We start from the raw sequence: 24442 nt of genomic DNA on the forward strand, positions 1-24442 counted from the left end.
CATTAACCACAGCTCCCCCTCCTATCCTATCACATATTTCCTGAATAAGTCAATTCCATAAATGTGTCTTGACATTGTCCGAAGCCCCTAAGAGACATGAGGAAAACAATCTCCATTAAGGGAAAGTCAGGAGAAACATTAGAACATAATGATGGGAATTGGTTTTGTCAGGTATCTAGGGGAAGAGGAGGACCCTGAATATAGATGGCTGAAGCTTCCAGGGAATCTGTCTCTTAACAGATGGAGTGTTAAAGGATGTGGGTGAGGATTGCCTGAGGACCGTGGTGAGATGGTATATCGATTGCTGATTCACTATCTCTAGATCCTTGATTTGCTACCTGGGCGTTTGGGACCTCCTGTGGGGTCACAAGCTATTTTAGGACGGACATGATAAGAGAGATGCGTTGGAAAAGTACATACTGTATGTACAGGTTATATATACTCGGTCATTGGAATGTATGCTGTTCAGTAGTGCAATCTTTCCGGCTCACAGCGAGAGTTACAGTAAGGTTAAAAGAGGAACTCAAAGCAAGTTTAAAAGGTCATGAACTACTGATCTAGATCAAAAGAGAAATCCAAACACACACCCACCCATACACAGACAACAAACAAAAATCTAATGTTTCTGTCATTAAAAGCCAGTGCTCTCAATGTTACTCAGGGCACCATTGATTGCAAAGGAAGCCAGCTGCTGTAGGGACACAGGGACACTGCCCTTTTATAAATAAAGTTTAACTTGAACTTGACAGACGTTGCATAGAATCTGCAGACTTTAGCAGAGTAGAGAGAAGCTTAGTGGGTAGCTTAGTATCTGTTGACAAGGCTGGCACGCAACCAGGCTGCCAGAAGCGTTAGTATCCAGATTAGTTGAGAAATTGACTTGGCTGTATCTGTGCTTTTCCAATATACTGCATATTCTCAAGGCTAATAGTAAGGACACTCCCTTGGTGCCTCTGACTTCAACCACTGGAGGCTTTCATAATGTTTCATCAGTACCTCTTTTCCCCTTTAACATCCTTGTCTATGCTGCTTTCTGCATTCCTTTTATCTGTCTGTTACCTAAAGGTGTAACCAAATAATTAATGTTTAACTTACCCCTTTATAGTGCAATGATTGAAATGTCTTTTATTTTTTTAGGTGAATGCCGTCATGCCATTTGGGTGCCTTGCCCTGCGAGATGGGCGGAATTACAATAGCCTGTCTGATGTCACGGACAAATATGAGATTGGACAGGTCCTTCGAGCGTGAGTACCATAACACTCTATGCATGCTCCTCTGTTGCCTTTTCCCCCATCTCTCCCTTGTAGAATTCATGGACACATTCCAGTATTCCCTAATAGTCTTTATTCCCTTCACGAATTATTTCAAATTGGATCATTTTCCCTGCAGATTTGGTTTGGCATATCAAACGTTTTCACTGAAGGAATGACAGAAGGTAAAGCATGAGGCGAGTGTGTGACAGTCACATTTATTCAAATTTTAGCCAGCCAATTGTCCATATATTTTTTGATCATGACAGATCGTGAAACACTGTAATTTATTCCATTTAAATATTCTGTGTCATGCCTAAAAAAAATATTTTTGGACATATTGTCAAAGCGCTGTGAAAATCATTGCCGCTTGACTGACCGAACACTGAAAGTTTACTTCTCATGAACACCTATCCTTGACACATTAAAGACACACACACACACACACACACACACACACACACACACACACACACACACACACACACACACACACACACACACACCAATCAGTGTAAGAGGCCATATGGCAACATCAGCATCTGGCCTCTGAGATTTCTGCTCATCTTTTATATAACACACACAGACAGACACAAACATACACACATTAACTTCCCACATTTGCTGTACAAATTATGTTTACATTTTGAAATACTTGAATGTATAGGACTTTTCATAAATAATCTACATTAAATAAAAAAGAGAGGGAAGAAAGCGCCCTATTCGAATCTTCTCTGACTTCACTGTATTTATTGAGCATAAAACATTAAATGTGTAATGTTGCAGTTTAGTTTTGCATCGCACAGCTTCACAAAATCCATTTAGCTGAAGCACTGCATGCCCCAAGGCTAAAAAAACAGACGATGCCCAGCACATAACAGCGAAAGACCCATCAAGATGTTATTCATGACCCTTTATTCTAGTCAATGACTCTCTCCACCCAATTAAATTCTTTCCCTGTATTTCACAAAAACATTCAGTGTACTTTGTCTCCCTATTATGCTGTGCCTCTCTTTGGCATTATTCTAAGATGTGATCAATTCTACCTTTCTCTGACTATCTGTCTTTCTATTTTTCCTTCTTGTGTAGGAAGGAGTTCTGCGAGCTGTGCCTGGCTAAAGACAGACAGACAGACAAGGTGTTTGTCTGCAAGAAATTCCTCAAGAAAGACGGAAGGAAAGTCCGCAAAGCTGCCAAGAACGAAATCATGATCCTGAAATTGTAAGCAGTTGGTCTGTGGACAGATGGATGTATGATGCAGAGAGGCAGAGAGAGAGGGAGAGTGAAAGACTGATTTGTTATTTTAAATTTCTGTTCATAATTCCAGTCACACAATCCATGCAATTACCATTGTTAATAATGTAAGCCCAGGTGTTTGTAACTTCTTCAGCACTGCTTTTGAAGTATCTATCCAGCTAAAAAAGATATTCCCTTTATGTTGTTTGTATATAGAGCTATTTAAAAGCAAGAGAATGTTTAGCATCCTACAAATGCATGTGTGAAGCTTCATTCTTGTATGTGCACTTACTCCTTCCTGCTTTTCCAGGGTCAACCATCCAAACATCCTTCAGCTGATAGACACATTCGAGACCCGCAAAGAATACTTCATCATCCAGGAACTGTGAGTGTTTCGTTTACTGTTTCACTTAATATCTTTTTGTGTAACCATTTCCCGACGTAGTGTACTTAAGTGTGCATTTCTTAATTGTGTATTAACACACACAAATCCATCAGCTAGAGGGTAGGGGTCGAGTCTTTCCTTTTATTACTGTGTGCTCTGTTGCTCCCCTCAGCAACAGAGGATGGTGTTAGTTTTATGAAGTATTTGCTCTTGGTAACACTCAACATTATTCATTACTCCTGAAGCCCTGCTTGGCAATAACAGGGTCTCTTCAGAGGGCTTCGGATCGATCTGCGTCACTTGTGACGAGTGCATTTTTTAACATTCGCAACTTTATTTGAAAGCAATAACATTAAATGGCGCTGAGTGGACAATTATTTCCCTTCTGTTGTTGTTATAAAGCAAAACAGACTCTCGAAGTGATGGCAGTCTGTTTATGAGTCGGTGACTGTTCACATCTTACAAGCCAACAGCCCTCCTGCTGAGGGCGATACGTGATGATCACACCCGTCATGTATACACACTCTGAAGTTAACCAAGTCTTTTAGAGAAATGACCAAGGCTCTAATTTTTAATTGCTCTGCAGCGCTTGCTTTTGGCCAATAGAAACAGATTGCCTTACTAATGAAAAAAAAAAAAGAGCTCAGGGCTTTTGATAACTGTGTTACTGAACGCTTAAAATGAATTATTTTGTTGCAACATGTGGAAAACAGTCACACCAACTTGCATTCATTTTTATTTGCTTTTTTGTCGATATGTGTTCTGATGTGTTCATGTGGGCATGTGTTTTTGACTCCACACAGTGCCACAGGGGGAGATGTATTTGACTGGATTCTGGACCAAGGGAATTACACAGAGAGAGACGCATCCAATGTCATCAGACAGGTCCTTGAGGCCGTGGCGTACTTACACTCTCTCAACATAGTGCACAGGAACCTGAAGGTACTTTCTTTAACAAAAGCCTTGTTTGAGTGCAAGGCACCTATTCACCACTCAAGGCATTTTATAGTGTATCTCTTTGGAGACACATGAGAGCATTGCTATGCCATCTCAGTTAATGACTCAACATTTGATATCCTTTTAGCAAGGGAGTAAAGACTATCTTTATGGCTTAATGCAATAGTGATACATACATCGAGACAGATTAATGTCTTTAGCCACCATTATCAACCCATTAGGATGGAATTACATCATGTCTCGGCCTTCAGACTCCCCCCACTGGCAGAAGCTGGAATTTTGTTCAGGTTTATTGTATATACATTACACAGTCTGCACTCATTTATCTTCAGAACCCATTACATTTTATAAAAATTACTTTTTCAGATTAGTGCAAGAAATTACATATGGTTGTTTTTTAAGACACTTTACGGGATCACCAAAGATGATGATCCATTACTTCTCACTGGTACATCATATACTTTTCTCATCTTGATTTGAACATGCTAGGCATGTAAAACCAAGACTTCAACTTTAACATAATAAATCCCATAGGAACATTTATTTTTCAGCAACCTAAACACAGAACAAGCATAGATTTGAACATAAAAGATGATAAAATACATAAAACATACAGTTAAAAATATAAATCATATGCTAAAATATCCCACACAAGCTATTATAAAGCAATATACTGTATATCAGTAATTGCACAATATAAAACCTGGTGCACATTCAGAAATCATTATCTCTCCCAATCTCCATCCACCAATATCTAAGACTAATAATGAGTTGACTCATGCCGCACATTTAATAATTTTATGCCAACATTTGTTCTGTTTGTTTGTTCTGTTACCTGTCAAGAGATTGCCAAGTAATAAGAGGAACGATAAGGGCCTCATGAGGTTGAACAATCATTGCTGAGTTTCTTTACAGATGGCAAAAGTATTATTTTTTAATGTCTGCTGATTAACAGTTGCTATAAGGATTGAACATGTTTTATAGTGTGTAGGGCTGCGTGCATTGTGGGAAAACACCTAATTATGTTCCTCATTTATTTAGCTGGAAAACCTGATGTATTACACAGAAAACAACCACAACAAAGTAGTTCTGCGGGATTTCTACCTGTCCAAGTTTGAGAATGGACCAATCACAGAGCCTTGTGGGACACCAGAATATCTGGGTAAGAGACTCACCAGCTTTTGTGGAGGTTTTTTTTTCCCATGTGGTTCCCAGGATTTGAAGGTATTGTTGTTCATTATGAGGGAGAATGGAAGGACAGAGCATGGGCAGAAACTCACCTTCAATNAAACATCTTTATGATGAATGAACATCCCCTTTATTAATAAAGAGGTTTTCACAGTTAGTTATAATAATCAAATCAGGAAACATCTCCAGTCAATCCTCAGTCAGCCTCAAGATGTATTGAACATGTTTGGCTGGTGAAAGTCTTCTCAGATGCTCTGTTCCTGCCCACTGTCACTCATGTTTTTTTTTTTAATATATAACTTTACTTTTTTATGTTTCTCTGACTCTCATCTATGCATACTTCCTTGCTAACACACTTTACCATTTTCATGTCTTGACATATTTTTGAAAAACAGTCATGAGTTCCAGTTAAAGTACCTAACTCTCTCACTCTCTCTCAAGTTTATGTGAGGGCATTACACAACTATGCTTTGGCCTTGTTCTTTCCAGTGAAAGTTCAGGATAGTTATTCATAATGCTGAGCTTAATTAGACAAATAAAGAAAGAAAATGGAAGAGAGGCCCGGGTGGTGTAGAGTTATGAATGCCGTCTGAAGGTTCATAAATGAAAATCCAGCCATATTAATCTCTCTTCACTCTCTCTCTCTATGTCTGCTTTTCTCTTTGCCGTCTCTCAGCTCCTGAAGTGGTGGCTCGTCACCGTTATGGTCGTCCTGTGGACTGCTGGGCTGTGGGTGTCATTATGTTCATACTGTGAGTCTCCATCAAAGCTATGATTTAACAACACGCCTGATTAACACTTAGCTGCAAATACATTTCATTAAAAAAAATGGCTTTGTTGTTTGTAATTCACATTTCCTGGAGTTATCTGCATGGTTTTAAAATAAATTCCCTTTCTCTGTCTCTTTATGCATGTTCTCCTTTTTGTAGCTTATCAGGTAACCCACCTTTTTATGATGAGACAGAGGAGGAGAACACAGATCTACATAATCGCATCATCTTCTGTCGCATCGTTGCTGGTGAATTTGAGTTTGATTCTCCGTACTGGGATGACATTTCGCCTGCAGGTACATAGCTCCACCACACGATGGCAATAACAACCAGTGGAATTTTTAAAGGCATTGGATGTGTTGGTAGTCAGTAAATAATTGACTATTCTACCGCAGTCTACATTTAAATGGAGCTTTTAGTTGCAATATGTATTGTATGCCTTTTAATCAAAGATCTAATTGTCCCAATAACTACTTTTTGATTATTTCTGAACTTGTTAGTTGAAACCTTTAAATTGACTTTTTGTATTGTTTCTCTCTCAGCTAAGGAGCTCGTCTGTCGACTCATGGAGGTTGACCAGATGCTTAGAATCACAGCGCAAGATGCACTTTGGCATGAATGGTAATTGTTTGCACATAATCACAGAGCACACGTTTTGGCACATGTCCACCGGGTTAGTTCTCACTTGTAAGATGTTTTTTGTCACCTATGACAGGATTGCAGGGAATGGTGCATCCGAGAAGAATCTAAAGGATGGCGTGTGTGCCCAGTTTGAGAAGAACTTTGCAAAGGCCAAATGGCGGGTATGTATTCACTCTTACTCTCTTTCTATAGTAGTAAATAAATGTTGTGATAAAATAACCTAGTAAGCAGCAGAGGAAAAGGGGGGGAACAAGATTAAGGCTAGGGCAAACAAATAAAGATGACTAGCATGAAGCATCAATGATTATGATTATAATTTATCTATTTTTTATGTTGATTGCACATGAGGTACTTTTAGCTCTGCATTCAACTCTGCAGAGGTATGTCTTACATTTGCAAATGATATGGCGGTGGTCATAAGAGGACATGGGGTAGTAAATGCTGAGGACCAAGAAGAAGGAAGTCAAGATGGCAGCGCTGACCTAACAGCATAAGTAACAGTTATAACCCTCTTTTCTCTTTCCCCATGTGGTTCCCAGGATTTGAAGGTATTGTTGTTCATTATGAGGGAGAATGGAAGGACAGAGCATGGGCAGAAACTCACCTTCAAGTCTGGCCATGATTCAAAACAAAACATCTTATGATGACTAACATCCCCTTTATAATAAAGAGGTTTTCACAATTATGTATTAATAATCAAATCAGAACATCTCAGTCAATCCTCAGTCAGCCTCAAGATGTATTGAACATGTTTGGCTGGTGAAAGTCTTCTCAGATGCTCTGTTCCTGCCCACTGTCACTCATGTCCTGTCCCAGAAGAGATCCATCCACTCTGTCCCACTTTTCTTCATTGGATTTAGACCAAGATGTTCAAAGTGGCTCGCTCTACTCCTTTCTTACTCCTCATCTGCACTAGTATATGAAACCAGATTGATAAAAACAAGTTTATGTTCCACAATAGGGAAAGGGGTTTGCTCATTGTCGGTATTGTTTTTTTGTGTAGATAAGGAGAGGGAGAAATAGAAAGGATATAAGGGATGTAGGCCACTGTGGACTGTTGAACCGCAGTGATTTGATCTCTAAGGCCCTCTGTCATTCCTCTTACGTGAATCCTGGTTCATTGACCCATACTGTACCTCAGTGTTACATTCAAGTCATACTTGAAGCTGTACAAAAGCTTCTCAGTCAAACCATATTGTATTCAGTGATATGTCTGTCCAAATGGCTTTTCACTTCCAGAGAATCGATTCCCTGGTTTAAACACAACTTCTAAGCCTACACATTTTCTTTAACTCCTTAAGTGTTTGTAAATCATAATAAGTCAGATGGGTGTAACAGTGACTGAGATTTACACCCATCTTTTCACTTACCTTTTCCAGACAACAAGCAGTCAAGGAGTGGCATGGAGTGAGTGAGTCTTGAGATTGATTTAAACCAGGGTACAAATGTATCATAGCCTCCTGGAAGTAAACAAATGGCACCAATCTTACTGTCACATCTCACGCTTATTATGATACTGATAAATCATGGTGCCGTGACAGGCTTTTTGTCAAATACTTGTTTTCCAATCTTATGTTATTTGCATTGCCATAACCAAATATAGGATCAACGCTTTTCTTTTATTTAACCAATATGGGTGTCAATGAAAAAAAGCAACATACTGTAACTCTAATGCCTTTAACACCTATATCTTCCTCTCCTCTTTTTTTCATCTGTCTGTGTTGCAGAAAGCGATCCGTGTCACCACCTTCATGCAACGATTGAAGAATTCAGAGGCCCTGAATGACAGTTCAGCTGAGGCTCAGAGCACAGAGGAGGCAGGAGATAGTGAAAGAGTGTTGTCCCATGGGACAAGTGATGAGGGAGACAAAGGAACAAGTGATGAAGGAGTGACATCAAGCAGTGTGTCTTTAGAAGTTACGGTTGAAAATACACCGCTGGGTATAGAAAAGGATGAGGGGAGGAGTAAGGTCGCAGAAAATCAGGATGAGGCAAAGAAAAGTATAGGCCCATCAGTAGGAACTTCCCCCTCAGATGTTCAGGAGCCTCTCTGTCAGAAAAGCCAATCAAATGCAGCCCTCAAACTCGCACAGGAGGAGCTTGACAAGGTTGGTGCAAAGAAAGCAGCAGGTGATGGAACCAGGAAGATGGCTGCCAACTTGGGTCAAGGTAAAGTTGTTCCAGAATCCAAACCAACTCCCATGACGACGCCTGACCCCTCCAAGCTGTCAGACGGGTTTTCAGGGACTAACCTGAACAAAAAACACACATCCGCCTCCCCTGATCCTAACAGTAAACGTAAGATGGCTGCAACGCTCCATGGCCCCACACCCAAAGCCTCTGCTGCTGGGACAGCCTCACCAGACAAGAGGCCAGCAATGCAGAAGGACCAGAGGGATGAGACTGATGGAAGCTGGTGCCAGACAGAGTTACCTGAGGCAGTGGCAGAGAGGTCAGTGGTAGTCGCTCAAACAGTGGCACCTGAAACTGGGGCTGATGCAGGACGAGGAGTTAGATTAAGGGGTGAGGATAGCCCCATGGTGAGAAGGGATAGGGATACTAGGGCAACAGACACATACAGCGCTGAGTTCAGCATGGCAAGGCCAGGTCCTGCAACAGGACAGGGTTGTTACACAGGCAGCTCTGCTAGTTTGGGCCGTCACGCCACTCCATACAACCCAGAAGTTGGGACTGTAGGAATGGGGATGGCAGGGAGCTATGGGAGTCCATACAGTTCCCTATATATGACCGGAGGAGGAATAGGGATGTATGGGACTGGGCTACCACATGGAGCAGGCGGGAGCAGCACTACAAGCGACTGGCAAATGGACAGTGTGATTGAGCAGATCGAAAAGCAAATGGCCGCCGTGCTTGAGAAGATTGAGGGAGACATGCCGTCGCTGCTGGAGCAAATCAGTGACTGCCCTGCAGAGCCGCTACGAGCCAGGAGCACACACGCCTCTCCTGCCACCTCCCGCGCCCGCTCCTCACAACATACCACGACTGCAAACTCTGCAACTCCACCGCCTCTTCCAACCTCTCCCAGGCCTGCGCTGCCATCTCTGCCTCACCTTACTATCCCTCCTCCCTCCTATCCCCCACCCTCCCCACCCCAGGCTATAGGAGAGCAAGAAGACAGGGAGGGACAGAGGGATGCTGCTTCTACCAACCAGTCCACCGGAGCTGGGATGGACAGAGGGCTATAAAACAGTTGTCCATGATACACAACCGATGGAACATTGGATTTATGGTTCAAATTTCAAGGGGTTTAGAGACACTGTCTCCCACCCAAGTATCATCCACTAACGCAAAAAGGAAAAGTAACCATGTACGGCTGTATGTTCCTTTTGAGAATACTGGTCTGAGAGAAAAATTAACTATGGCATTTAAATACACTCATGACTTGAGTGTAGGAGGAGTAGTACATCTCTCTGTATGAGAGCTGCAAAAAGAAAGATCATAAAAGCAAATCCAGATTGTGCACATCAAAATGCTTGCAACACAACCTTGTTATACTCAAATCTAAGCATTCAGCGCAGTTTGCAAATCCTAAATGTACACAAGTAAGATATTGTGGTACAATGATCAGCTTATAGTGCGAGTTATTTGGGAGGGGGAGTGTTATGTATAGTAATATTTCCATTATTCCTTACAAAGTGTAAATAAATACAAAGAACTTGGTTCCTGATTCCTGCTTTCATCCTATGTTGTAAACTTCCTCATAACTAAACTGACATTTACTTCTTTTTTAAGCAGCACATCCTATGTCATTATTTTCCATTCCTTTTTATTTATGTAGCTATTAATTCAACTAGTGAGGCTGCAAAATCATAAACTATCAGTCAAAGAGTTGTACGGAAGTTCGCCATTTCATTAGCTGCTGCAGATTGAGATTTGTTTTTATTATATAGCCTATAGTGTATTTAAACTTGAATTGTCACTCGAAGTGTTGTGAGTTGCTCCACACCTGTTTGAGAGCTTGATCAAAATTGAGATGCTAGTTTTCAAAGGCTTTCCAATAACAAACACACACACACACACACACACATACACACGCATGCGCACACACACACACACTTCATAATTCTCCACAGTTTTGTCCATGGAGTTTGTTTTGGTTTTTCTCCAGTTTTGTCATGCATTCAATTGTTACTGTTGATTTGATAATACTGTCTATATTTGCTCCTTTTTTAACATGTAAAAAAGTATTTATGGAAGTTCATTCTGCTTTTGGATCTATGTAATACCAGGTTATGTGCTTTTCTCCTGAACAAGTCTTTAAATCCACTATCCTGTCTCTGTGTAAACTGTGCACTGTTTGCAAGTCTTTCAATTACAAAAATTAAAAAAATATGCTTTATATCGTTCGTTTTTTCATTGATTAAAAGTTATTTGACAGGAGTTGATTCAACTCTAATAGCTGTTTTTAATATGAATAGCAGCATTATATAAATGGAATCACGTAAACGCTTTTTATTGCTAAAGCTGAAAGAACCGTTATCCAATGATTTCACAGAGGCATGATAAACGCCATGCCTACAACTCCCATCATGCCCTACGGGATTTTTGGATTAGTCTATACTTGTGGAAGCATGGGGGTGAAGGAAATAATTGTTAAAAGTTAACATGCGATCAAACAATGAACTAGTGTAACATTCAATATACTTGATTCTCTAAGTAGTGTGGAACAAGATTAAAGAGTAATAATTCAATGTACTTGTGATACATGTATTTAAATCAGTTATGGATGAACCCTCTTGAAGAGAATGGTGGTTGTGCCTGTAACGTGCACATGTTGCTGCTTTGCTTTGCTTTCAACTGAAATAGAGTGAGGGGAAACGGTTCTGGAACAGCCGGTCAGGCAGCCGTCCAGCGGAAAAACTCACACAGAGCCACATTTTTCACTTTGCAATCCGCGGTACTGTTAAATTGTCCCATTCTTTGTTAGTTTTTTTTTTTGCTTAAATACAAACCGATTTTAATACTGCAGATCAGGCCGAGTATTATCGGATGTGGTAAGTTCTGCACACTTGTGAAAGCTCTTTTCTTGATAGTGTTAGCCCCAGCTAGTTTGCTAACGTTAGCTAGTTAAGCTAACATAGCGGCTGGAAGTAGGAAAAAGTCGTTGGGTGGCTATATAGCTTTAAAGCTAGCTGCACATAAGCTAACAACTACGCAGTCGTTTGATCTGCGTTACTGGTTATCGTTTACGTTAGTTGTTGTCGGCTTTTTGGACAATTTCAGCGTTGCTCCTCTGCTTACCGTAGCATAGAAAATACTGGCACGTAACCGTTAACTACATATTGGAATTCACACCTTTATGTGCACGAGACTGCTGTTTCAACTAATGTCCTGTGATGAATACCGTTAACAGTAGCTTGAAAGCTAGTTGGCTACAAACACCAGATGCTCGCAGTGTTCAGAAGCAGACACAAGCTAACTTGCACCACGCAGTGTTTGTAAGACCACACTGGCAACAATTCACCTTCTATATATGTATTTTTGATAACGTTACGATAGGACGATAATTGATGCTACCACAGCAACTCATTATTGGAGAGGTCTCCTTTTAGCTTGCCAAGTTGGGATGTCTGTTAACATGACATTTATTATGTTCTTTGTTTTGAACTCTGTTGGAATGGTGGAAAATATTGTGTTTATCATTTCGCAGCATTGATGTGAGAATGGGGATCCCCTCGACATGTGTACCCGAGAATATGCGGCCCACTCTTTTCCTGGGCCTTTGTCATTTGCCAGGCACCCCCTCCCCCAATTCTCCTCCTCTGCAAGGAATGCTCACCCCCTAACCTCAATGTGACAGAGGGCCCAGACGCTCAGCATCACTAGGGCTAGCAAGTATCCTACCTGATGTAGTACCTGGCTCAGTTACCATTGGAGCAACATCAGACTTGACTTGAGATAAGTTGTGCTGAACTCTGATAAAGAACCACATCTCTAAACTACAATACTTCAATTGTCGTGCAATGAGTCTCCAATTTGGTATAGCGTTCAGATTATATTGTGTTTCATGGTGCATTTTGTCTTTTGTAAGTTGTGTATATGCAGTGTAGTTCCACAACGAGGCGACTTTTCAACACAAAGCCACAGTCACAAATATGCTGTTATTGTTGTTGGATTTCATTAATCAGGGATAGACTGGTCTACACTTTTTCAAAATGCTAAAGTATAGTCCGTGTAGGACCTTTGCTTTCTTTAATTTACGTCAGACATGCTCTGCTCGTTATTTCTGTAAGAATTGCAAGATTTTCCTTCCAATGATCGCTGGTGGTCCTGCAGTTCATTGTACAGTAACATACATGGCATGCATCTTCTGGTTAAAGGGGCGGGATGGATGCACGTTGGCTTATGTTAGGCAGCCAATGAGCGGAGCTCCTGTCCGAGCAGCGTGCTCACAGCCTCCCTTTCCTGTTGAATATTTCAGCCCATGCGTCACAGCTCCTCCGCCCCTTTCTCCCATCTGCCATTTTGGTTTTGTTCCCGTATGCAGTCGCAAAGCCAGCAACGCAATTACATAGACGAGACTCTCAGCACAACGACATAGTGACTCGACAGTATACCGCAGACCCTCCTAATCCTACACCGCGTTTCTTTTCTTTGTTCGAATCGTCCAAATTACAACCATCGATTTTACTGACATCTAGATACTGCGGGAGAGGAGCGGGTTCGCATTGGGAAGGGACCGAGAAGGATTATTGGTAAGAAAAGAGAAATCAATGGAGCACGAGTGAAAAGGCTAGTCTTACATTCGCAAAATAATCTTATATTGGGCGATTAATTTGAATGCTGGTTTTTGTTGAGTGTTGGAAACACGATCGATATTAATAAAGGAGCTATGTTGGCTAGCTGACAAAATGAAACCATTGCTGTATTTTGCGAGTAGGTTGCATATAGCTACAGCTGCTAGCTGGTAAAGTTGTGTTCCGCACTGGGGGAAATGCAGGCCTAGGCCGAGCTGCTAATGGATAGGCTGGCTGGTGTTTTCTTGCCTCTAAGTTATTTATGTTGCGACTGTGTTCACTTCGCCAAATCACTTAACTGATTAGTGGCAAGCAACGAACTTAATCGGTTTCCTCTTGTTTGTGTGTAGGGACATTCATGCACCGTGTTCTTCAACGTTAAAGGCTTGATTTCGTCAGTTAACATATTGTATTGCTCATTTGATTTGCTGTATCATTGTTTGCCTTCATTTTAGTTTAACAGTGACGGTTCAGTAAAATACAACGTTGGGTTTTGATTGGTTATATCGTTATTTATTTAACAACTTTGGTCAACTCCCTTCATTATTCTTATCTGTAAGGACGTAAATAAACGGTTACGTCTGACTTTCTCGACGCCTGTACCGTTAAGTTTAGCTGCATTGGATGCGGAAATTGTGTCCGATCATGAATGCCGTGCAGTGAGGATATGTTCGAGAGATCGCGGCCTGTTTCACTTCCTAAAGCGGCTGGGTTTGTCTCGATTGTTCCGTTTATCACAATGTACTTGGATGGCTTTTAAAGATAGACATTTTTTTTTGTTGACGCCCTTTTCATATCGCCACACTGAGGATCGTTCAAACGGCATTGTATGGACCTTGTGTCCACACCTGCAGGCCGCCGTGAGGTGTTGCTCACTTTACCGCAGTGAAGTTGTAATGATTCAGCTCTTTTTGTTGAAACGATGTTGGCGGTCCTTAAATACCGGTATAATGGACAATAGAAGTACATAAACAGGCCAGCCCTGTCTCCGAGCATGAAAATAACTGATAATGCTGCTATTCATGTCTCTTCCCGGGCCCAGTTCGTTTTCTAGCAGATTTGTGTTTGGCCAGCAGCCAGCCCAGCTGCTCCCTAGACGAGAAATCCTCTTGAACATGAAGGGGATTGGGCAGCGTTCGGCTTGGATACTGCTGATATAGAGCCGTAGCATTTAGATATATATTTTGCACTTATTTGAAAACCTCCATGAAATACAAACATGCTGACACTGAGTTTCTTCACTCTGTTTGATTTACATAATTGTTGAAACTGTTGACTTTAAATTCGATACATAACAATTGTAAATGAATAAATAAAATCTTGTTCATTGGAAATTTTAAATGGCAACATTTTATTATCTTATCATGCTTCACAATAGGCTTTAACGGTTTGTGTTTGTTTTGATGCGCAGATGTCCAGCTCGCCGCTGTCCAAGAAGCGTCGCTTGTCAGGAACAGAGACGAAGACGGGATCCCATTGCTCCTCATCCAACTCTGTCAGAACTGATCTGTCCCATACACCTGCCAACGTGAGTACAAACACATACATACATTATACTGTTGGTAAAACATGTTACACAAACTGATGGCAATCCCTCTGTGTCTTTTCAGGGCATGGCTAAGAATGGCAATGATGCTGAGATCGATGAAGGCCTGTACTCCAGACAGCTGTAAGTCAACTGAAAACTGAAATTGACAACCTGGAATGGTTGTTTAACTAAACAGTTGTTCTAATGGTGCCTTATCTCCTTCCGTAGTTACGTGTTGGGCCATGCTGCGATGAAGCGCATGCAGAACTCCAATGTCCTTATCTCTGGTATGAGAGGTCTTGGAGTAGAGATTGCCAAGAACGTAATCCTTGCAGGAGTGAGGAGTGTCACTGTGCATGACCAAGGAGTTGCAGAATGGAGAGACCTCGCCTCTCAGGTATGAAGAAGCGTGCACAGATATTATGTTGCAAAAATACATGGATTTTTCTTTTGAGAAATGTTTCCCATTTATGGTTTTCAGGCAGTCAGTGGTTCACTCAGCCATTATACTTTATTGCAGATTCAGCAGTTGTGCCTTAGCCTTTGAGCCTGAATCCAAAGTACAGTTTGGTTCTATTGGTTATGAGTCACTTGGTTTGTAGTATTGTTGCCATCCAAAAAGAGTACTGCAGCCACCCCCACCCTTGCTAACCATAGGCTGACCCAGATTGATCAGTGGGTTGCCTCTCCCATGGTCAGCTAGAGTGAAGAGATTGTTTGTTATTCTGATCTGAGTTTTGATGTATTTATCCAAAGGCCATACAGGTCATTGTGAATTGGCTGGCAGAAGATTATGGTTGCATATGTTTGTAATACCCGAGTTAACTCTTGTGCTCTCAAACATTTCTATTTCCGCCTGTGCCATTTGCCCCAGTTTCTTCTTCATTCTGGCTGAATTGCATAACTTATTTCTGTCATCTATTTAATCAACCACTTAATCTCTGGCCACGTCCACACTTGCTACACTTGAACAAAAAGAAACACATCCCCTCTGATGTATTCTTTTTCACAGTAGGAACATTCATTGGGCAACTAAAAAATGGAACTCTGCGTAGAAAATATCAGCCAGGTGAGTCTGACTGAGGCAGGGCTCCAGACTCACTTTATTCTGGAACAGTCCCGAACAATCCTTTTAATTACAGTAAATGTAAACCATGCCTGAATCAAAATAAAAGCAATTCAGCTACATTGCGTAAGTTGTAAGCTTCTTTATTGTTATAAATAGAGTCCAAAGAAATGTCAGGAGAGGAAATATTCTTATACCATTTCTCCTTATTACACAGTAAAATACATCCGTTAAAGACACTTCATTGAAATGAAACCGAAATAAAGTAAAGCGGTCGGTCAAGTCTTTCCACTGTTCCAACGCTCAAACTGTGGTTAAAATCCTTTCATGCAACCAGGTACTTGTCAAAAATGATGGCTCAGAAGGCTGCCTTTCCCCACTTTCTTTGCTCTGCCATTGAGGATACCAGCTGAGTGGCTCACATTGTTTGTAGGCAGACCACTTAATAGGCTGTATTTTGAGCCCTAATTTGAGCGAAATGAAAGAGAGGGAGTGATAGGAAAGTGTTCTTCCGTTTGAATTGGGTGACGAACCTTTCCAAAGATCTTGTATGCAAGTAATCATATTTGGCTTACTGAATATTTAACTTGGTATCAGTATTTCCCTGACGTTTTGTATATTACTGTTGCCAGTTTTACCTGCGGGAGGCAGACCTTGGGAAGAACAGGGCAGAGGTGAGTCGGCTGCGTTTGGCTGAGCTCAACAACTACGTTCCTGTGACTGCCTTCACCGAAACACTCACTGGAGACTTCATGACCGATTTCCAGGTATGACTTGGCTAGAACTTAGTGCCTAACTGATTCTCACAGCCAGAAAGGAAAGAAAAATGGATGCTAACGGGTATTTTTCTTTTTTGTGTCCCAGGTCGTAGTGCTGACTGACTCAAATATAGAAGAGCAGCAGCAACTGGGAGAGTTCTGCCACGCCAAAGGGATCAAGCTGGTCATCGCAGACACACGTGGCCTGTTTGGGTAAGATTCTGACTTTTCTACTTCATATTCTTTCCTAATGCAGTGTATACACGTGTCACTGTCTAATGCTGTGTGATGTTGTATTTTACAGCCAGCTTTTCTGTGACTTTGGTGAGGAGATGTCAGTGTTAGACACCAATGGAGAACAGCCACTTAGTTCCATGATTTCTATGATCACCAAGGTTAGTCTTTACATCTGGCCTAAATAATTTTTCCAGCTACTTGCTGCGCTTGACAATCAGAAAAAGCTTTACGTTTAACATTATTTGGACAATGTTCTTCATTCTTGGTTTCTCCAGGACAATCAAGCGGTTGTGACATGTCTGGATGAGACTCGCCATGGCTTTGAGAGCGGAGACTACGTCACCTTCACAGAGGTTCAGGGTATGACGGAGCTCAATGGCTGCTCGCCAGTGGAAATTAAAGTTCTGGGTAAGTCCTGTTTCTATGTGAGAGAACCACATGTTTTGGTTAATCTTACATTGACATGACTTCTTCCCTGTGCAGGACCCTATACCTTCAGCATCTGTGACACAACTGGCTTCATGGATTACATAAGAGGAGGAATCGTCTCCCAGGTCAAGATGCCCAAGAAGATTGCTTTTGTAAGTGACTTCCAATCTCCACACCTAATTATGTTTTCGTGACATGGCGATTTTACAGATTATTTTTCAATCATCGAACTTTTGGAGTTTCACTTTTATGTGCATTTCAAAGTCTGTCTTACATGTTTTGCTCCTGATCAGCAAAGGGGTTTCTAATTGCCACATAAAACCCCTCATAATTTGCTAGTGGAACATTTTAACTTGTCTAACCTTACTCATCTCGTTTGTCTTTCTCGTGCAGAAATCCTTCTCTTCTTCCATGGCTGAGCCTGAGTTTGTGCTGACAGACTTTGCCAAGTTTGATCGCCCAGGACAGCTGCATGTGGGCTTCCAGGCTGTCCACGCCTTCCAGAAGAAACACAACCACCTTCCTGCACCCTGGAGCAAGGTAAATCCTACTCGTGTCTTTTATAAATACCACAGGTGCTTGAAGAATCTTAGATTTGGTTCACTTACTCAGTAGAAAGCTCAACCATTTTAACCATGTTAACTATTATTGGATTCTAACGTTGTTTTTAACTTCATAACTAAGATAACGCAGAGTTTATTTGCAGCACTGCATTTCAAAATATAATATCAGTTGTTGAGTTGTCTTAAGCCTTTTGTAACATGCAAATGTGTGTTTACTCTAGGCTGATGGTGAGGAGTTCTTGACATTGGCCAAGGAGGTCAACGCTGCTCAGACGGGGTCAGCTAAAGTGGAGCAGCTGGACGAAGCTCTTATCAAAAAGCTGTCGTTTGTCGCTGCTGGTGACCTGGCCCCTCTCAATGCCTTCATCGGAGGTCTGGCTGCACAGGAAGTGATGAAGGTCAGTTGCACACTGGGTTTAAATTGAGGTCGATTCGGTCCTGAAGTAGCCACTTTTGTTTTGTTTAAATCATGTTTTCAGTCTCTCGGTATGCTACGGTGTATGTTATTGAAATGCATTATCAGTCATTCAAACCCTTCTGAACATGTACTAACTAACCAGTTGAATTATTTGTTATCCATGATACATTCTTTAACTGTGCCCTTAAATGCTTGTTGTTCCTTCAGGCGTGCACAGGAAAGTTTATGCCTCTTATGCAGTGGCTGTACTTTGATGCCCTGGAGTGCCTGCCTGAACAGGAAGGAGGAGCCGAGCTCACAGAGGAAGAGTGTGCCCCTGTAAGTGTTCAGCTTCCCACACTTATACTGAGGAAGGATGCTCATGATGGTGGCAATAAATAATGGTGTTAACGAGCTCTATCTTGTTTCCCAGAGGAACTGCCGATATGACGGGCAGATTGCAGTGTTCGGCACCAAGCTGCAGGAGATGCTTGGCAAACAGCGCTACTTCCTGGTGAGTCTGCCAAATAAAAACACTTTGCAGGACCTCTTCTTACATATTGTTGCTATTAAAGTCTGGGGATATTTTGTGTCAGAATCCCTTTTTATAAAGCCAAAAAATTATCAAATCTGCTAACAAGTATTATCTCTATAGCCCAAAAAGAAATGTATTCAGCCTTTTATTCCAAAGCAGAGTACACCTAGGTAGCTTTTCTCACTGAGAGGTTTTAAGCATTCCAGGTTGTTCTTTTTGTATCAAATTTAAAGACCTCTGCAACAGTACTAATTCACATAGCCTAGCAAAACCGATGAACCCTGGCTACTGCCATCTGCACACGTCACTTTATTGGCCGATGCAATAGGAGAAAATAAGGATGGTGTATATAGCTAATGCAGTAGTTGTTCTCCGATGATGATCTAGCCATGCTAATACTGATGCACCCTGGGTGTAACTGAGTGCTACTCTGCTTCTCACGCTGATGGTATCAGTGTGTGCTGAGGAGAATTTATAAATGGGTTTTAAATGGGACTTCTTGGTCATGCATTCTCAGCGATTATGTGTTATTCATTTATTATTAAATGTTCCTACTGTGAAAGAACGGATCAATCAAAGGGGATGTGGTTTTAATCATTCCAGGTTGGAGCCGGTGCCATTGGCTGTGAGCTGTTGAAAAACTTTGCCATGATTGGACTGGCATGCGGGAAGGGCGAGGTCATTGTGACGGACATGGACACCATCGAGAAATCCAACCTCAACAGACAGTTCCTCTTCAGACCCTCCGACGTTACGGTCAGTACCATCTACGCCATATTGATCAACCGGTCTCTTGATAGATATGGAAATCTATCTATCTATTGATTTAGATTTCCAGGCAGTGCTGCATATGGATTTCTTGTGTATTGTAGCTGCTCCTGAATGCACATCCTGTAAATGCTCTTGATGGACAATATCCTGAGGAAACATTCAATGGAAAAAACCGACTGCTTAATCGATCATTGTCGGTGTATTGTTTTAATCAATTGCCGGTACCTTTTTTAGTGACCGATAGGTATAAGAACACTATTATTGATAAGTGACTAGTCTTGTTTCAGTTTAGCCAAGGGTCATGTTACCAAAAAAGTTGTGGTTTGAGGAGCCTTAAAAAACAAGTGCTGTAGGCCGTAACTGTTGTTGGAACGTTACCACTGGTAGCAATGTAAAGATTTGTGTATGTTCCATAAGTCAGTAACGATTGAGTCATCACTGTACTGGAAGACCTGCTAGTTGTCATTTTTCATGAAAGTGAAAGTAAATAAATGTTTGTATGTGGTTACAGAAAATGAAGAGTGACACAGCTGCAGCTGCAGTGAAGCAGATGAACCCCTCCATCAGGATCACAGGCCACCAGAACAGAGTTGGCCCCGACACAGAGAGGGTCTACGACGACGACTTCTTTGAGAGCCTTGATGGCGTGACAAATGCACTGGACAATGTTGACGCACGTAAGGAACACAACTCTATTTTAACTGCTTCCTTTTATATCAAATCAAATGTGCGATCTTGAAACCAAACATCGTCCTCTTTATTTATGCTGTTTCTTCTGCCTTGTGTTTGTGCCCGGCGTGTAGGTATGTACATGGATCGGAGGTGTGTGTACTACCGCAAACCCCTACTGGAGTCCGGTACTTTGGGTACCAAAGGCAATGTGCAGGTCGTGATCCCCTTCCTCACAGAGTCGTACAGCTCCAGCCAAGACCCACCTGAGAAGTCCATCCCCATCTGCACCCTCAAGAACTTCCCAAATGCCATTGAACACACACTGCAGGTCAGTAAAGCACAACGTATGAAATATGTAAAGAAATATTGAATATAGTCTCCCGACATAGCTTTTGTAAATCATTATTTAATGATTAAACATGAGAACTGCAGTATTTCAAAAAATGTGCCCCAATATGATTAAATAGAAAAAGAATTACAATGCTGTGCCAGAGATGAGAACACTACCTTAAAGAAACAGTTTCTTGTTTTACACTTGTACTGTAAATGTGATTTAATGAATTGAGTGTTAGAGTAATGTGTTCTCTCTGTGCAGTGGGCCCGCGATGAGTTCGAGGGACTATTCAAACAGCCAGCGGAGAACTCCATACAGTACCTCTCGTGAGTTAGCTTCCCCGTCATGTCAATATGATATCCCTGTAGTTACCTATACATATGACCTGCTTTTTATCAAGAACGTTTTTTTTTAATAATGTATCTTGCAGTACTAGTTTGAGCTGTGTTTGTTTTTTCTTATTGATGTCTTCAGTACTTGTAAAAGCTATCCTCATGACTGATCTACAACCTGTGAACGAGCTCAGCACGATCCCCACAGTTTTTGACAAAATCCCACATTAACATTTATTTTTAAACTGGTTGAAAGAATGTTACGCTGACAAAGTGTCATAGTTTTACCTCGTATACGTTCATGGGACAATTGAACAGGTGCCTCTTACCTGGTTTGTAACCATCTTATGAGGGTTCTTGGTGACTTGTCTTTGCAGAGATCCTAAATTCATGGAGCGTACTCTGAAGCTCCCCGGAGCTCAGCCTGTGGAGGTGCTGGAGGCCGTTTACAAGAGCCTCGTCACAGACTGCCCCCACAGCTGGGCCGACTGCGTCGCCTGGGCACGCAACCACTGGCAGTGCCAATACAGCAACAACATCCGCCAGCTCCTGCACAACTTCCCCCCCGAGCAGGTACATATTCCGCTGTCTGCACGATGAATACAACCGTTCAATTGGAATGCTTGTGTTCTGGTCCTGGGTTTCTCACCTCATTCATATGGACTCTAACATAGCCATATGCCCTGGTAATTTATGTGTTTATTTAAATTCCGTTCCACCAGTCTTAGTTATTTATTAGCTTTTTCCTCAATGTTATCAGCTTGTAAAATTGCCTTTGTTTTAGTCTCCTGAAAAGTCAAATCTGGTCTGTAAAGTTTCGTTTTTAAAACACTAATGTACCGACTGGGGGCCCACGATTGCGTTTTTCAGCCATTACCGGTGTTTAGAATAACAATATAGCAGATGTTTTACTGCTTAGGTTTTGTTTTTTATTCCCTTTTTGTGCTAGAGAAACAGAATAATATAAAAAAATATATAAACTGCCTTTCAAGCCATCATCACGCAAACATTCTTAAAAAATAACTTGCAAAAGCTTCTTTAGTCTGCTATACAATTACCAACTTAAGGAGATGATTTTCAATATTAAAAGTACTGTGTTTTACCAACCATAATCTATAACCTGTAATTGTTGTTATAAGTAAGGTTGATCGTTCTAATCCTTAAAAACGACACAGGCGTTTTTGTTATTTGTATCAAATAAAAAATAAAAACCTCTGCAACAGTACTAAGTCAAATAGCCTAGCAAAACCGATGAACCCTGGCTACTGCCATCTGCACACGTCACTTTATTGGCCGATGCAATAGGAGAAAATAATGATGGTTTATAGCTAATGCAGTAGATGTTCTCCGATGATGATCTAGCCATGCTAATACTGATGCACCCTGGGTGTAACTGAGTGCTACTCTGCTTCTCACGCTGATGGTATCAGTGTGTGCTGAGGAGAATTTATAAATGGGTTTTAAATGTGTGTGTGTGTGTGCATTCTCAGTGATCATGTGGTATTCATTTATTATTTGTGGCCTTCAGCTCACCAGCTCTGGTGCCCCCTTCTGGTCCGGCCCCAAGAGGTGCCCTCACGGCCTAGACTTCAGCACTAGCAATGTAAGTATGGTTTTCTATCGTCAATCTCTGAGATGTTCTGTTCTGAACTTATCTCTCCTCTCAAGATACTGACCAATGACCTTTGTTTAATAGGAGCTGCACCTGGATTATGTAGTGGCAGCAGCCAACCTGTTCGCCCAATCATACGGCTTGAAAGGCAGCGCTGATCGTGCAGGTGTGATCAAGATCTTGCAGGATGTCAAAGTGACCCCCTTCACTCCCCGTTCAGGGGTTAAAATCCACGTCTCTGATCAGGAGCTGCAGAACAGCAATTCCTCTGTTGGTAAGATGCACACATGTATGTACCAACAAATCATTTAAAGCATTACACTTTAAGATCTTCAGCCGAAGAGTTGTTTAGGCAAATGACTGGTGTTGTCGGGTCATTTTGAATGCATTGTGACACATTCGCAACTGCTCTTTTTTCATAGATGACTCCAGACTGGACGACCTGAAGGTCCAGCTGCCTTCCCCCGAGGCTTCCACGTTCAAACTGTGCGCTGTTGACTTTGAGAAGGTAGACGTTCGTTTCACCTCTCTGTGTTTAGCTGGAATAACTTGCATGCTGTGATTCCTCAATGCAAACATAACCTGCACTTATTGTAGCTCTATTGTTCTGACTGCCGTGCCTCCGTGTTAACAGGATGATGACACCAACTTCCACATGGACTTCATCGTAGCATCATCCAACCTGAGAGCAGAGAACTACGACATTCCCCCTGCAGACAGACACAAGGTGGGGAACTGCTTTTCGTGGCTTTGAGTTGAATTTTTAGTTTCGTTGCAAATGTAGCTCCTTGAAACAGTACTTTAACTTTGTTCTTTCTCCAATACAGAGCAAACTGATCGCTGGCAAGATCATTCCTGCCATCGCCACGACCACGGCAGCTGTGGTCGGCCTGGTGTGCCTAGAGCTCATCAAGATTATCCAAGGACACAAGAAGCTGGAATCATTCAAGAATGGCTTCATGAACTTGGCTCTGCCTTTCTTCGCCTTCTCTGAGCCCATCGCTGCTCCCTCACACAAGGTAGGCACTGCATGTTTGGTTTGCCTTTCTGTACTCAATATGTAAAGTGGCATCTTTGAACCACTAATATACCAATTCAAATAGTAAATAGATGTTTTAAACTCCAATGATGATCTAGCCATGCTAATACTGATGCACCTGCCTGGGTGTGATGAGTGTGACTTGCCTTCTCATGCTGATGGTTTCAGTGTGTGCTGAGGAGAATATGGATTATTAGTAGGGATGGGAACGATTAATAGAATATTCAAAATTATTCAGGTATTCGAATACGAGTTATGAATATATATATATATTTTTTTTTTTGGAGGGGTGCCCTAAGTTGATTACATATGACCAAATGGAATAATTCAATGTATACGACAGTGCCATAGCTAAGTGTGTTAGGTCTAAAGGTGTGTGTTGCTCCGCTCACCAGTCCCTCAAAGCGGGCGAGGCTTCAGGTGCTGATCTCTCTCTCTCTCTCTCTCTCTCTCTCTCTCGCGTCCGGTATTACTTCACTCGCGTTTATTTCCAAATCCATCAGATCTAGCTAGTTCTAGCTAATGATATGGCTGCTGCCCCTCCCTATACGCAGACTCAAACCTCATCTTATGCCCAAATTCCAGCTGAGAGGGTCTTCTCTACAGCTGGCCTGATTGTGAATCGCCTCCGCCTCTCCCCTGAGTAGACATGCTCATATTCTTAAACAAGAATGAGTATTGAATAGCTGCATTCTGTGCATAGGCCCTGTTATAGGTTGTTGATCTCTGTTGTGATAGGGTTACGTTACCCTAACCCGTTATGTTGTCCGTGTCTGATCCCTCTTTCATTTAAAAACCAAGTTATGTTTTAAGCACGAAAGCTGTAGGCCTATAGCTGTCAACTGTTCAAACTGTGATCACCAGCTCAATACATTTGACAAATTCCACTTGGTTTGTATTTATTTGTTTTTCAAAATGTTATCTTTTTTATTTATTTTTTTCTAGGATATGTACATTTCGGGTTAATCGGTTAACCGTTATTT

The 24442-nt window shown here is 41.6% G+C and overlaps 2 protein-coding genes across 5 annotated transcripts; both read left to right on the forward strand.

Annotated features, from left to right (window-relative positions):
- The first annotated feature begins 1141 nt into the window (after positions 1-1141).
- camkvl (CaM kinase-like vesicle-associated, like) lies at positions 1142-10799 on the forward strand. The gene is made up of 10 exons (XM_010783614.1): positions 1142-1244; positions 2340-2471; positions 2797-2871; positions 3675-3813; positions 4870-4990; positions 5693-5768; positions 5946-6082; positions 6329-6407; positions 6502-6589; positions 8156-10799. The coding sequence occupies exons 1-10, from the start codon at positions 1150-1152 to the stop codon at positions 9632-9634; spliced, it is 2421 nt and encodes an 806-aa protein (XP_010781916.1). The 5' UTR covers positions 1142-1149; the 3' UTR covers positions 9635-10799.
- Positions 10800-11242: 443 nt separating this feature from the next.
- On the forward strand, positions 11243-23499 carry uba1 (ubiquitin-like modifier activating enzyme 1). 4 transcript variants are annotated; one of them, XM_010783632.1, is made up of 23 exons: positions 11243-11443; positions 14598-14714; positions 14797-14855; positions 14943-15111; positions 16413-16547; positions 16645-16751; positions 16843-16933; positions 17051-17183; positions 17259-17356; positions 17598-17744; positions 17989-18165; positions 18393-18503; positions 18598-18678; positions 19303-19455; positions 19982-20147; positions 20274-20470; positions 20738-20802; positions 21186-21381; positions 22337-22411; positions 22505-22709; positions 22843-22928; positions 23055-23147; positions 23248-23499. In XM_010783632.1, the coding sequence occupies exons 2-23, from the start codon at positions 14598-14600 to the stop codon at positions 23482-23484; spliced, it is 2898 nt and encodes a 965-aa protein (XP_010781934.1). In that variant the 5' UTR covers positions 11243-11443; the 3' UTR covers positions 23485-23499. The 4 variants fall into 4 exon arrangements, with proteins under 4 accessions (XP_010781934.1, XP_010781941.1, XP_010781927.1 ...); XM_010783639.1 differs by having other exon boundaries at positions 11322-11346; XM_010783625.1 differs by lacking the exon at positions 11243-11443 and adding an exon at positions 12119-13144.
- Positions 23500-24442: the final 943 nt, after the last annotated feature.

The sequence above is a fragment of the Notothenia coriiceps genome, unplaced genomic scaffold, assembly GCF_000735185.1.
Source record: "Notothenia coriiceps isolate Sejong01 unplaced genomic scaffold, NC01 NC01_scaffold00000665, whole genome shotgun sequence".
Taxonomy (NCBI): Eukaryota; Metazoa; Chordata; class Actinopteri; order Perciformes; family Nototheniidae; genus Notothenia; species Notothenia coriiceps.